Source organism: Pygoscelis adeliae, unplaced genomic scaffold (genome assembly GCF_000699105.1).
Source record: "Pygoscelis adeliae isolate BGI_AS28 unplaced genomic scaffold, ASM69910v1 Scaffold13, whole genome shotgun sequence".
Lineage (NCBI taxonomy): Eukaryota > Metazoa > Chordata > Aves > Sphenisciformes > Spheniscidae > Pygoscelis > Pygoscelis adeliae.
In genome coordinates this window covers 686,937-701,924 of record NW_008824499.1, presented here as the reverse complement: position 1 = coordinate 701,924, position 14,988 = coordinate 686,937, and the positions used below count along the sequence as shown (strand labels likewise).

At 36.3% G+C, this 14,988-nt stretch overlaps 2 protein-coding genes across 2 annotated transcripts in view; both read left to right on the top strand.

The window, feature by feature from the left end:
- Nucleotides 1-3,729, top strand: LOC103914796 (spatacsin-like; the record flags this gene model as incomplete). Its single annotated transcript, XM_009321509.1, has 5 exons — nucleotides 1-181; nucleotides 988-1,215; nucleotides 2,008-2,206; nucleotides 2,769-2,906; nucleotides 3,645-3,729. Coding segments are annotated over exons 1-5 (831 nt in total), but the record flags the coding sequence as incomplete, so codon positions are not given.
- The window catches only part of SPG11 (spastic paraplegia 11 (autosomal recessive)), a 30,471-nt gene continuing 19,207 nt past the window's right edge, over nucleotides 3,725-14,988 (top strand). The window contains exons 1-14 of the mRNA XM_009321431.1: nucleotides 3,725-4,108; nucleotides 4,372-4,517; nucleotides 5,590-5,722; nucleotides 6,117-6,272; nucleotides 7,599-7,777; nucleotides 7,949-8,125; nucleotides 8,604-8,675; nucleotides 9,111-9,238; nucleotides 9,916-10,094; nucleotides 10,579-10,786; nucleotides 11,317-11,520; nucleotides 12,457-12,563; nucleotides 13,352-13,497; nucleotides 14,337-14,498. Coding sequence (XP_009319706.1) covers nucleotides 3,799-4,108; nucleotides 4,372-4,517; nucleotides 5,590-5,722; nucleotides 6,117-6,272; nucleotides 7,599-7,777; nucleotides 7,949-8,125; nucleotides 8,604-8,675; nucleotides 9,111-9,238; nucleotides 9,916-10,094; nucleotides 10,579-10,786; nucleotides 11,317-11,520; nucleotides 12,457-12,563; nucleotides 13,352-13,497; nucleotides 14,337-14,498 — 2,307 coding nt within the window. The 5' untranslated portion in view covers nucleotides 3,725-3,798. The remainder of the gene's footprint in view (nucleotides 4,109-4,371; nucleotides 4,518-5,589; nucleotides 5,723-6,116; nucleotides 6,273-7,598; nucleotides 7,778-7,948; nucleotides 8,126-8,603; nucleotides 8,676-9,110; nucleotides 9,239-9,915; nucleotides 10,095-10,578; nucleotides 10,787-11,316; nucleotides 11,521-12,456; nucleotides 12,564-13,351; nucleotides 13,498-14,336; nucleotides 14,499-14,988) is intronic.

The window sequence follows — 14,988 nt, the reverse complement described above, 5'->3', positions numbered from 1 at the left end:
ATGTGGGAGAATACAGAAGATGATGATCTACAAGCAGACAAGATAAAAATACTGGCTCTTAGTAAAAGTCATGAACTGTTTGTCTATGAATTCACTATAGAAGATGGAAAATACAACCCAATTTCCCTGCACGGTTGTAAGGAAGAGACACTTAAAAAGCTGCTTGAAGTTAAAAACATTAGTGAGTAAATTTCAATGTGCATTCCATATTTGAAATTATTAAAGGTCTAATTCTGCTTCAGCTGGTGAAACAAATTGAGGCAGTAGGACTGAACACTAGGGAACTGTCAAATACTTCCACACCGATTTAAAGTGATCAGTAGCAGCATTAATGAACTTGAAAAATAAGAGAGATGTTTCTGTATTCAAAGATGACATTGTTAGAGGGAATTAAACTCTTGTAGGGTGAGGTGTTTGGATGATACGAAGTTAAAAATAAACTTTAATAAAATGTATTCATGCAACCCTGCTATCTCAAATTTTCCCTTTAATACTGGAACTGATGGGAAGAAAACGGAGATAGGGCTCCTCGCTAATCCTACAAGGACTAATTATATGTTTAACCTTCTATTCTATGCTTAGCAAATATAGTGTACAATTAGAATGCACAGTCTTTGCAGGACCTAGACCTTTGATATTTTAGATGTTCTTAAACAGTCTCCCTTGCTAAAAGTATTTTTATTTCCAAAGATTGTAGTTTTTATTTTCAGCGCTGACTGAAATATTATTTTGTGATGATTTTTTGTATTCTTCATAGTATTGTCCACTTAAAAAGTCTGCACTGTTTTAGGAAACTGTTCTAAAAATAGTGTTCCTGACATAGAAAGTGAGATTTAAAACAAAACAAGCCCCCCCCCCCCCCCCCCCACCCAACTTTTATTAAGATGGTAGCAGAGGCAATGAATTTGAGCTGTAATTTTCTTGAGATAGCTTTACAAATCAAAAGTACCAGATTGCTATAATCCTAAAATATCTTTAAATTTACAGGTCTGTCTTCAATTTTCTCTTTGAGGATACTGTCTTTTGAAAACAACAAGTGCATACTTCTGCTCAATAAGTTTATTGTTGTACATCTTACCTTTCCTGGAAAAGACTCACCCTTAGAAACATGCGACTGCTTTACCCTTGATTTGCCTCCGCAAGTTTTGGAAAGAATAACAGATACGAACTTCTGCAGGGGGATCCTGTTTCTGTTAGATAGTTCTGGCTGGATTTGTATCCTTTGCAACAGAGACTAGCTCTCAGTGTAAATGATCTGGAAGAACAAAGTAATTTTTCTTTTCTCTCAGGGTTAAGCAGAAATTTCTTGAATGAAAATTCAAGTGTCTGTTTTGAAGATGCTTTCAATGAAGGGGTTGTGTAGCAAAGTGCTAGTTAATGTAGTAAAAAATGCCATAGTCATGTACCAAATGTAGTTTCTCAACGTGCCACTGGAAATCTGTTTCACACTGGAGTAATGGTTTTCAGCGGTTCTGATACATGGATCTGTGTATAACAGGCTTAAGTCTACTGTCACTAGCCTTTCTTAATTAGATCCTTTAGAAATTATGTACAGATATGCAGGGAATGAAGGCATGGAAACCAGATAGCTGTCTTCTGTGTTCTAATGAACAGGAGCTCAAACCTGTCAGATTGTTTCACAGGGTGTTCAACTTTAACCTATTCTTTGTCAATTTTTTCTGATATGTATATAAAAAAAAGTAATAAAGTCAGGTTACTTTTTCCTCCTAATTATGTAACTGTCAATATGTATTTGTCCCAGTTCATTTCTAAGTATAAATTAACTCTTTTGAGATGGTGCGTATTTGTACAGCACCTAGCACAATTCACTTCTGATCCTAGCTGAGCTTAGAATGCTCTTGTAAAACAAGCAATTCTAAATGTTTTGTTGTGCAAAGATTGGCTTGGGCCACAAAGTTAACAGAAATTCACCGTCTTCCCCTTCTATATAATTTCTTGTTTATTGGACAGCCTGAGGCCTGGTGTTTTCTTTGACGCTGTTTGAAGATGTATTTGACTCTTTTGATGGTGCAAATCTAGCAAACGTCAACGTAGCACTCTGCCAGGGACACGTGCCGGATGAGGACAGGAGTCCAACCATCACATCACCACTCACTGCGGTGAAAGTGTCGCGTGATCTCAGTGTCGCTGTGATCATCAGTTCTTCCAACTATGCCATCTCTGTGGATCTAAACATGTACTTCAGGTACATTTCCAGTAGAATTCCTAAAGTTGTGAGTACAACTAACATTAAAAAGTGCCTACTCTTGGTCCTGTAACAGTTGAGGTGCTGTCAGCTTTTTATTTTGAGTTCCGGCTCTGTGGTAGACTGGAAATTTCATACTTGTTTAAAGATTGCCCATTATTATTTGCTCCAATTTATGCTCTGTCACTTTAACAAATAGAAAAACTTTGTATTGGACTTTATATTTTTTCTAGGAAGATTAGGATACGTGCTGTCAATTAGTGTCAGTGGTGGTTGGTAGCACCTTTTAGAAATACTGTAGGGTATGGGATTGTTAAACTATTGTGATACAGCTTTACTGATTTTGCTTGATAAATTAAGACTAGGTTGTAATTTAGAGGTGTTGTCCACCTCAAAGGAAATAGCATTAGGTTTTAATGGCTTACCTGGATACATTTTTGTGAATGCTATTAATCTGAGAGGAAACTGCTTTGCTGATAGCTCCTGGAGGAGTTAAACATGAAGTTAAAAAAAAACTTAAATCATCTGAGGGAGGCGAAATTTAATATTTATTTCTTTACAGACAGTTCCCTGGGCATTTGCTCTGTAAGAGAGATTCTGAAAATCTTCCGGTGAAGCCTCCTGAAGGACTTGACGAGGATGACCTTGCTAGTTCTGACTATAGCATGGAGCTTTTGTCATTGCCTTTCCGCACAGACAGGTACGTGATGAAAATACTTTCTAAAACAGGCTGGTTTTTGCCTCCTTTAGATCATGGATTAATAAACTGCTGATTTTTTTTTAATTGTAGTTGTGGCAAGTAAAATCAGCTCGTTCTGCTCTGAATCTTTTGAATGTTAGGATGATGTTAGGAAATGGTCCAAGACAACTTTACATATGTCATCGAACAGCTTCCAAATAGTAATTATTGTTTAGGGTGTTACCTTTAGTTTGAACCAATATTAACAGATTTTTGTATTCCAAGTACTTTACTTTTTGTTGCATGTTTAGCACAGATGATTGCACGTGGACTCCAAAATATTTTGTGTTCATGTAAAACATTTTAACTGTGTTGTGACCCTTAGTATTAGAGGTGTTAATACTAATAAAATATGTTAATTATAACTTGATGTAAATGTAATAAATAATTCTGGAATTAATTTCATTCTACTTTTTTTTTAATTGATGGGGCATTTTCTGTGAGGGAAGGAGAATTTTCTATTAAAAATGCTCAGCTTCATGGACGTCAGCTAATGCAGCTGTGATCATTCAACTTGGCTGCAAACAGTATTGAAATAGAAATAAACAGGACATGTTAAGGTTAAAATGCAAGATGCTGAATGGAATCTATAAGCTTAAAATGCATATTATTTAACTGAGGAAACTTCAAAAATTTATTTATCTGCATTGTTCTTGGAGTAATACCTGGTATTATAGGTAACTTCTTTCTTCACCCCAGGTCCTGGAAGGCACACTTATCCTCACTATGTGATATTGTAAGGAGAAGACGACCAGGTTCTCCAGATTTGGTGAATGACTTGAATTTACCTTGGTATCAGTTTTTTACCCATCTTGAAGATCATGATCCTGAAATCTATGAAAATTCTGAGAAGATGGTGGCTTTTGTTCCACGGGCTGTTGTGTGGACCCCTTCCAAACCATTACAAAGCAATGGTGCAAACCTCAGCGATGCAAGACAGCAATGGAAACAAATCCCCATAGAAGCACCACAAGAAGTGGTGAAACTGCAGTGTAAATTGGTAACTGGAGTTAAAGCCGTGTTTGTAGTATTAACACATGACAAAGGATTGACTCTTGCTCTCTGGGATTTTGAGTCGCAAGATGTGACGTATTACCACTTTGGCAAAAATAGTGTTTATGTGGATTGCAGTGAAGAGGTGCCATTATGTCTACTTCTGACAGGTGAGGGGTTTTTTTATGTAATTGTTCTGATGCAACCTTCTGATAAAACCTTTTTTTTTTTTTTTTTTTTTTTTTTAGTGCTCTTCTTTCCTGCCTGCCTGGCTGCTGTTGGGTAATTTCTAATGCATTCTTGCTGAGGTGAAATCCAAATGGAGCCACTGCAGCTTTGCGTTATTGTTTTGGAAGAGAGGCAGTAGACAGAAATGTTGCTGTGTAGCAACTTGCTTATATATTTTTAATTATGGTTTGATTCTTTTATTTAGAGCATGGTCTCTCCTTAGTTCTGTTTGGTTTAACTCAAGAAGAGTTTTTGAATAGATTGATGATCTATGGCAGCGCTGGAGTTGTAGATTCTGTTTGTCATCTCAATGGATGGGAACGATGTTCAATTCCAATACATGCGCTGGAGGTAAAGAAACCTGTTTCATGTCTTACAGATAACGAAAATACTTCTTTAAAGTAATGAATGCAGTTTAGCGATGTTAATGGTGTTTTTAGACACAATTAAAAGTATGCCTCGGTAACCTAGGGGCAAAAAGTAGTGGTTTAGTTATTAAATAAACAATAAAAACCACAAGTAACCCAGATGAGTAACTAAAAAGAAGAAATATAGCAACAGAGTTAACACACATTAAAAAAAAATAGTAACATTTTTAAACTAAGCAGTGCTCAAAAATCCCTCTTAATTGGACCCAAAAGCATTTTTAACAATTTCTGCAGCAGTTTTTGTCCTCTTGCAAAATGTCAAATATTAAAATAAATGCTTGGAACTAGATTTTTGTTTTTATCATACCGTTCTTGTAAAGCCAAGAGGAGAACTTAAAGCTACCAAATGTTGCTTGGTATCCCATAACAATAGGTGATAAAATATTTTTAATGTACCAGACCACAAAACAAATCTCCTTTTGTGTTTGCAGTTTTCCAGTGCTCTAGTTCTACCTTTAGATGATGGAGATCCTTGTTTAAAAAAAATACTGTTCCAGAAGTCTGGGACTCTGTAACGGTCTGTCCACACCATCATTCAGTGCACTGTCAGTCTATGTTTTCAGTTGTGGTTGGAGGGAGGGAGCTTAGATGAAGATGTTTGGTAGGGTTCTTTTGGTTTTATTTGAAGGGTGTGATGGAAAGTGAGTCGGTGGGGGGAGGGTCACAGCAATGTTCAGTTGCTGTAAGCTTATTCAAAGTCCTGATTCTCACAGTACTTAACCTTATATCCCAAATCAAACTCTGTAATTGCTGGATTAACATTTTGTCTCTGAAGATACGGGGCAGGGTTTCTGCAAAGCCTATTAAAGGAGCATGGCAGTTACTGAACAGGTCACCTTGTTATTTCAGGCTACAGGTGTTGCACACATAGTTTAAATTTCTTTTTTTCTGCATGTATACTTTGTCACTGAGTATGAAGTAAAAATACTAGCAGTAAGCATATAATATATATTTTTAGAATACGTGCATAATTGTTCTACTGCACGTTTGTCTAGGCAGGTTTGGAAAATCGTCAACTAGACACAGTAGACTTATTTTTAAAAAGCAAAGAAAGTCTTTTCAATCTGTCTGCACCCTGCTCTGGACCTGAACAGTCTACTGATGGCGCATCCCAGTCTTACCTGAAAAGTAAGTGAAACACTTTCAGCTACGCGGCGGTTGACATTAAATTAAATTAAATTAAATTAAAACAGCCTTTCTGTTTATGACTATGTGTTTGTAAAAACAGATTTAATTGCCTGTGCTCTTGTATGTTTGGATGATTCTATATTGCAACTTCTCTACTTCTGGAAAATAAGAGAGAAATGGTGCATAATGTGTGGGGTTTTTTGTTGTGTTCTGATATTGGCATACGTATTATAAGCATTTTGATGTGAAGGCAAAGCATGTTACATATATTGTTTGACACATTTTAGAAGATTTTTGTAGCATACCTTTATGACTTTTAACTTAAATTTTAAATTTATGTGATCAGTCATATGGTAGAATGCAGATGTTTTAACTTTTTATGTAAATATTGCAGATTTGGAAGAGCTGAGGCCAGCTTTAAACTTGCTTTGCTCAGCGATCAAAGAAAATGATATGGAGCCTCACAGTAAACACTTTTCTGAGCAGCTGCTAAACCTCACGTTGACTTTCCTTAGCAAGCAACTTGAAGAAATTTTTGTGCACACAGAGGGTAAGACTACTCATTTTGAATCATATGTAGTAATGTAATGTGTCATTGTTTAGGTAAGTAAGAACAACTAATTTTTTTAATTAAAAGCTTAAATTTGCCTAGAATTAACAAAAAAAAAAGTGCTAGAGTTAAGTGAACGAAAGATGTTATTTAAGGGGAAACAGGAGAAATTAATCTGAATACAGTATCTGTGTTAGCCCAAACAACTATCATCAGGCTCTCAGATCAGACAGGATACTGTCAACAGGATTGTTTTGGGATGCGTAAGAATGGCGGAATGGGACTTTCAGGCTATTGCTGGATACTTGATGGTGCAGTTAAATGGCTTGAGTTTAGCCCTCAGTTGCTCGTTCTTTTCTCAGTGCTGCCACTTGAAATATTCTGGCACAAATTTTTATGTGGCTGTGGAATGGAATAGACTAGTTTAAGAAACTGATACAGCTGAAAAAATAGCCTACCAGGTTATTTTTTATCTGGAGCACTTCCCAGTCTGATATACCACGTGGCAACATAGTCACACATCCCAGTATAACCTGAGGGGTGGCACAAAAGCAAGCAGCAGTGTCTGATGGGGGTTGCAAATGGGATGTGGCAGTGCACGACTGCTGACGCTGGCACAGTTGCTGAAATGTTGCTCTTCGAACTACAGCCTAAAAGGTACAAGGATAGAGTAACAGCTGGTATACTAGGGAAGTATTAAAATGACAGAATTCCAGAGGACAATTTTGTTTTGCTAGAGAAAACGGTGGAGAGTAGGGTGACATGTCCCAACATACAGTGTGCTGTCCTGCTGCTTGGCTCTGAATTGTTGTCTCAGTGACACTTTTTAGTCTGTGGACCAACAGGCTATTCATGTTAAAGCAGACCTGGTTTCTTCTGATACTAAAAGGTGCAGACCATTAACTGTTACTCTTAATCATTTTTTTCTACATGATTTTTAGTAGTCTTTATTTCTTACTACATGTTTCTTACTTTATGTTTAAAAGTCCCTGCGTTTTAAATGGGACTTATCTGACTAATAATTCGTTGGATTAATAAAAAATTTCAGTTCTCATTTACTTGTCCCTGAAGGGGCAAACACATCAGTGAGGACAGGGGGACCTCCCTGGAGCACTGGTAGGATTGTGACTGTATCCTGACAGTATGCTGATAGTGGTGGACACAATCAGTACCTGTACAGGTCAAATTGCAATACAGAGCTGATGTGCTCTTTTGTCTGAGGTGTGTTCTGTTTATTAGTCAGGAGAATGCATTCAACGTTGCTAAGCATTAAAAATGCTGTATTGTTCATTTCTGTTTAACTGATATCTTGGATGCTCTTGACAGAACCTGATGAATTCCTGCAGAAGGGTGCAGATATTTTAACCGATTACATTATTAAACTTCGAAAATTTCTGAGAAAATATCCTCGACCACAAATAAATACGGTACACACAGGAAGTGATCTTGATGAAGACCTACCTGCATTAGAAGAAAGCCACACGTGGGAAAAACTGACACCAGAGGTAAAAATGAGTAATCCATTTTTTACTATTCTTATTAAATATATTTAAGGAAATTATTAATATGGAAATGTCTTTAAGCTATTGGGGAAAAAAAATCAATATGGGAATTATAAAGAGAGTAACACTGAGGACCAATGAGATCAGTTTGTTCCATTTTTTTCCCCCTTTTAGGAAGTCATTGCTGAGGCCATCTTAAGCAACAAAATGCCAGAGGCCCAGACCTTCTTCCGAAGGCATCAGCATCCTGCTCAAAGTCTTCAAGAATTTATTCAGACAGGTTTGAATCTGGTCTATGACCGTCTTCTGAAGGACAATACCAGAGAGGCCTCAGAACTTTTAAGAAATATGGTGAGAAGTGTTCAGTAAGCATGCTGATAGTTCTTAACACTTCTTTACGACTAACGAAATAAATGAATGCTAAGAGTATGGGGAGCATTTAGGTGTCTTAAAGATGTATTGATTCTACCACATTACATGTATTACAATGAAAATTAACTTGTTTTAAAGAACTGCTTTGATCACTAATGCCTTCAGAATGCTGAGGGAACCTATTTATGAATGTGTATTGACTGATGTCATGATCAGCAAAGTGTAAAGGTGATTCTGGCAAGTCAGGTGTTAAAGGGTACACAATTTATATCCAGACATGCTGGAGACATCACGCAGATCGCTGGGTTGTTACGACATCTTTAGTAACTGGTGAAGCGAGTATCACAAGTGTGATTGTAAAAGGCTGTGTGCTTTGGAAAGAAAGGTGCATTTATTCTATCAATGTACAGCTGCATTTGTACAGTTTGCATACAATGAGTATCTTCTTTTTTGTTAGGGCTTTGATGTGAAGAAGGAATTGCGTAAGATATGTTTCTACACAGTTGATAAGCATGTACGAGATTTGTTGGTAAGTGTAGAAAAGGCTTTTTTTGTCTGGCTGATGTTCTCAGGTCTGAAGTCTGATGTGTATTTATGCTGAGAGCAAGCATTGTATTGAACGCACTTTCAGAATGGGAACAAACAGGTTTTCTCCCTGCATCCTTGCAATGTAGTTGCTGAAACATGTCATTGACATGCCAATGATGTTCCTTTGTATTTGCAGTTAAACTAAAAAGGGGTTAAAATGTCATTTCTTTGTTCTGGCTCTGATCTAGTTATCATCTGCTCGCACACAGTATGAAGTCCTGGCCCTCTTGTAATTTAAGTGTATTGACCTCAATGCTTCCAGTGTTTTTTCCTACAGTTGGTTAATTCTTTACATTTACAGGATCATTTACAACTTTAATATATTACAAGTAGATAAAAATTGTAATTGGAGGTAATACTTTAATTTGAATTAAAGGTGAAAGTTTTACGAGAAGAAAATTATTTTTCTGAAAAGGAGAAGAAAATGATAGACTTTGTGCATCAGGTTGAAAGCTCTTACTCGGAATCCTTCCAAGAAAATAGAGAGATTCAATCTCTTTCCAGGTAATGTGGGTTATCAGTTTTAATTATTAATTAATAACGTTAATAGGATTTAAAATATGCTGGTTTCTACATTCCATATGATTTACTGCACTAACAAATACAGTCTTCTATAATTTCATTAATTTCACGCTGGTCTTCATTTGCAGAAACAAGGGTCAGTGTGGGAACTGATTACTTTTCTCATTAATGTAACAATTGCTGTCGTGTTCTTTCTAGGCTAAGTCATGAGGTACTGTCATCAGTGTAACAGAGGTCTTCTGTTCATGTCATCATCACCATAAATGAAGTATTTTTAATAACAAATGATATTATTAGAATTATTAATCAAATGAAACATGTTCAGATGGAATGTTTGCTCTATTTTTGATATACGATATCCATAATATAGCAAACTAAAGTAACCTAGAAAAATAATTTTACAGTTAAATAATTGTAAAAACATTACGATACTTACCATTTGCTGTGTCAGTTTTGGAAAATGAGGTAATGCTTTGCTCATTGCTCTCATATGCACTCTCAAACTTTTAGCTGAAGTAAGTCCCTCTACCACTTCCAGAACTCTCTTCAAAATGGACTAGCAAAATCTGTTGACCCTTTCATCATCTTCTCTTTGTTAGATTGTGGACTGTTTTTTAACAGAGTACTAGAAAACATCCTAATGCAATACTTCCTTGCAGTTTCAAGAACTGGAGAAAGGAACAAGACTTTTCCAGACATACAGCTGTTCTAGACTCATTGTTGAATTGTGATAGACATCAGGTTCACAATAGGAGAGTCAGAGTGATGTTTAACTGGGCTCAGTGGTGGGATGAGCTTATTCAGGAAATGATTCTTCTTCCCAGAAAACCACGCCAAGGCAAGTATTCTGGTACTAAGGACTTAAAAGAAATGGTGAATTAAAAATCTGTCTTTGACATAGTATATTGCAATTGTGTAAGAGTGGCACTGATATAACTAAAGTTGTGCGCTACCACAGTAGGTCACTTATTTTTTGTCAGTGAAAATGAGTAAACAATGTGTTTTCATCCTGTTGCATTCTGGCAGGGATCTGTGTTTTTCCTGTAGAGGAAAATTTGGAACTAGCTGAAAGGGCTTGTCTAATGTATGGCCACTTGTGGTAAATGTCATACTCTGCTACGTTCGGTAAAGCTTATGACACTGTAGTATTACATTTAGCTTTTCCAACATAAAGCTCTAACAAGCTGTGACAGTATACTTAATCTCAGCATCATATTTGCAACCGTTCATTAAAAATATGTACACGTATAAAGAAACGTCCGTATTTCCCCAAGTAGTGTGTGTTTGTGCCAGTTTCATCAGTTTGTCTTTTTGAAACACAGAACTCAAGAGATGTAATCCTGAGGTTCTTTGGATGCACTTGACAGCCCAGCATGATTGGCTTAGTATTTCTTCATGGATTGAAGAATCTGAGCCCAACCAGACTTCGTGCGGACAAGCTAACTGGCCCCCTCTTACTCCAGACATTATTGACCGGAACATGTTATGTAGTAGCTATATGAGAAATGATATATTAAACAAGCTGGCTAGGTATGTGCCCTTAATGCATTATACTAACTTTCTCTCTTATGTGAAGCCTAAATCAGATAGTTATAGAAGTACATGTTAATAAAATCTTTGATAGGTATTAATTTTTATATTGTATTTAGTGCTCTTTTTTGAAATGGCATAAATCCATTAATAAATTCAATTTTAGTCTTGTACTTGCACTTTCCATTATCTGAAAACAGTAAGAAACATGAGAGCAATAGAAATCCTCTATCAGCCCTTTGATCTTTCATAGTGGTGGTATTCCTGATGCCCATTTTAATGCAAGGGAGAAAATTCTAAACACATAGCATTTCACTCCTCACACCTCGTTCTCTGCAGTGAGCTGTAGTAACTACAATACTGTTTGAGCACCATCAAACATATTTTGGCACGTTGTGTTTGCCTCAGTAGTGAAGTATTCCCCAAGGAGGAAAGGTCTGATTCGTAATTTTAAACTGAAAACACCCTTCAGAACTTGTTAGAGAGATGACTGTCTAATCAGCGTGTATGTTCTTCCTCTTTTCTGATAGAAATGGAATTTTTGTCTGTTCTGAGTTGGAAGATTTTGAACTTCTGCTCCAAAGACTGTCTCACCTTGGGGGAGTGCTGCAAAATCCTCACCCTGTTCCAAAATGCAATGCTGCAAGTGGTTTGGACTTCCATGCTCGTTTTGTCCTTCACTGTTTAGAACATAATTTGCAGCATCTGTTATACACTTACTTAGACTATTACAGGTATGGATGCTTTTCATACCTCAAATCTCATGCAGATTTAAATAATGAAACAGAATTTTAATAGTTGGCAGTAAGAGTTTTCCTCAGCCCTTCCTGTTTGGCGAGAAAGACTGCTTGGGTCACAACAGTGTCATTTAATGAGAAACTGTGGGGCAGTGCTTTAGGTTTCATGCCGTGTTTTGAAGCTTGATTCAGATTGTCTTGTCAATATTAATTTGTGTGTCAGTCATCAAAGGAAACAATTATAGTTGTAATTAGTATAATGTTATAATCAGTACAATCTTAAATGAAGTAAAACAACTTGTTCTTCAGAAACTCTCTCACTTGAGCACAAGTATGAGTTCATTCTTGATACGTTCACAAATAAAGAAATTGCTGGTTCCATCTAAATTAGGATTAGTTGGGATTTGAAGGAGAAAGCAATATTAGGTATTGGAACTATATGAATACTTTCCACTTAATGAATACTTCGCAGTTAAAATTTCTTAGCTGTAACTCCAGTCTAACAGTGTAATTATTAAGAAGGTAAAAGTGGACCAGAAAAAGCCCAACAAATCTTTTTTTGTTTGTTTGTATAATCAATTTTAGTTTGCATAACATATTTAGACTATGCAGAGTGGTATTTGTGAGTCAAGTCCTTTCTTTGGAAAGTGTTTGGGCTTGTCAGGTCTGGAAACTATTACTTTGATTTTCAGAAGCAAGCAAGCACAGAAACATAATCTTAAAGAAAAGAACTGTCAGAGATGCTATACCAAGCTAAAGCTGTACATCTTGTAGAGAAGGGTGATGTGATTTGACTCTTTCATAAGAATGGATGAAATAAGTCACTGTAACACCAAGTCAGATGCTCTTAATTTTTAATGCAGTGTTATTTTGGGGCAGAGGATGGTTACAAATACTGTATTTTCACTGTGCTACTACTTGTCTTATTTCCAGTTTAACTCCTTCAAATTGCCCTATTTTGGATAACAAGGAATTGCATGAAGCACATCCGTGGTTTGAATTCCTTGTGCAGTGTCGAGGGGTTGCCAGTAATCCACGAGGTAGGAGTCTGGCCTCGCTCAGGAGGTGGTCCGATGTTTATTCTGCTAGCTGAGTATTTGGCACAGCTGGATTTAATTCTGTGCTCTGTTGCAAACTGTTTTTTGACTGTGGCAAATCATTTACATGTACATCAGTTCCTTGTCTCTAAAATGTGGATTATAATTCCTTCTTAAACTGTACATAAAGATTTGGAGGCTGTAAATATGTGAGAATTATTTTGTGTATGATCATCATTACCTCCAATTTGATTATGTTCCCAACAGGTTGAACAAAAGAATTCATAATGAAATGCATATGCTATTAAAATTCAAGCTTCCTCTAGTTCTTGTGGTGCATTTTGACTTCTCTGCCCCTTGGATTATGTGTTTGGGGTTTTTTTGTTACTGTCATTGAAAATCAGTAGAATTTGTGCCCTTAACTCATTTCACTTTTTTAAAAAACATTTTGTCTTTTGTACAGTCACACATTAACAAATAATAACAATAAGCCCAAATGAAGCTTTTTCAGAAAGTGTGACCAGTGTACAATAAAGAATTGAAGCAACACAGTGCTAAACTGTAGCACTCAATCCAAATCAATCTGTGTAGGTAAAATTGTGGTTTGAAATTGGGGAAAGCTTGGTAAAATTTAGAACAGCTTATCTGTATTTATCAGTAAATTGAGAAGAATTACTATTAACGAAAAATAGAAAATTCATTTTTCATAGTCGTAGAACAGTTTTAATGCATGATTTAATGATTTAATATTGTTTTTGCATGAAATTAAATCTCACTTTTTTTCTTTGAAGATCCAAAGATGATTTTTCAGGCTAGTCTAGCAAATGCTCAGATCTTGATTCCTAGTAATCAAGCCAGTGTGAGTAGCATGCTACTGGAAGGACGTACACTATTAGCACTTGCTACTACAATGTATGCACCTGGAGGTATTGATCAGGTACTGTGTGCAACAAATAGTTGATAAGCTTTTGGTGAAGTTCTCACATGGTGTTGAAAACTCAAAATAAAAATAAATATGCTAATGCCACCATATAATTTCTTCTCATATAAAAATCTGGTTTTGGTGTTCCGTGTTTCAGTGTTATAGCGGTTCGAGGTTACATGATTTAGAAAATGCAAGGCACAGTGGCTGTGAGTTTGAGTATTTAACTCCTTCATAACAGTTGCAGCTGGAAGTGTTTATAGGCACTTGTGTTCCTCAAATACTTTTAGTTTGGAAAAATATGTTCAATAAACTTTTAAAATGGTGTGCCTGTATTTGTTAGACAGCTATCCCCTTTTGTAGTCATTTGTAGTTTTTAAGTAAATGAAGCAATGGCTAACTGGCCTGCTTTTCTGCTTGGATCTGTACAGGTGTTATTCAGCTTCCATATTTTTATTTTTAACGGCTGAAAATCTGGACACGTATCAAAAACTTCGGCTTACTGGTTACATTCTGTTAACCAGTTGCATTGTGCTATAGAGATCAAAAAGCACATTATGAACGATTGTACTTTTAAAAGAAAAATGTTCGGTGAACCACATGTTGGAACAGAATTTATTAATACAGATAGCTTTTTGATACATAGCACAATAACCTAAAACATCAAGTAGTGTTGAAGATATGTCTAACATAACTTAAAAGGATATTACAGGAAAAAATTATACTTTCTGTGTTGTCACTGTATGCCAAATTCCCACGAGGTAGTTTGTTTGGCGCATTCAGAGATTGTTTTATTATTATCTTAATGCACTTTCTTCTTCCTAATGAAGTAATTTTGCTTCCTTGCAATGTAGGTGTTTCAGAATGAAGATACGGAAAAACCTCTAAAGAAAGTTGATCCACAGCTCTTAAAAATGGCCTTGACTCCTTACCCCAAACTCAAAGCTGCTCTCTTTCCCCCGTGTACTTCTCATGGAATTTTGCCACCTGACATCTCTCTCTACCATCTTGTTCAGGTACACAAAATGCTTCTCAGTAGTGCTTTTTGGCAGAACAAAAATAAACTAAGAGAAGCTTGTTTTCAACTAAAGCCTGGAGGGTGGGACCATATGTTGGAATCCTTAATTTGGAGCTAAAGTTTGTAGCTTTATTCTGAACATTTTTTTTAAATGGTATTTAAATATTGTGTCTGGCTTCCCCCTGCCCCCCCCCCGACATGTAAAGACACCTGCAGTGTTTAACTTCAGCAGTCCTGGAATGTCAGAGAAGTGGTATTCTTGCAGTGTTCAGTGGGCAGGTTGTTTAGTATTACAAAAATTAAAATGTTTTTTATTGTCTAAGGGAAATTGAAATTTAGAATTAAAGGATAGTGTCTCATGGCATGTCATGACACATTTCTGGGCAAATGTCTTTTACTTCAGATCTGTGGTATGAGATAAACAAAGTTGGAAGAAATGCTACAAATTATTCATTATTAGGACAGTGTTAACTTTGCTAAGATCGCAG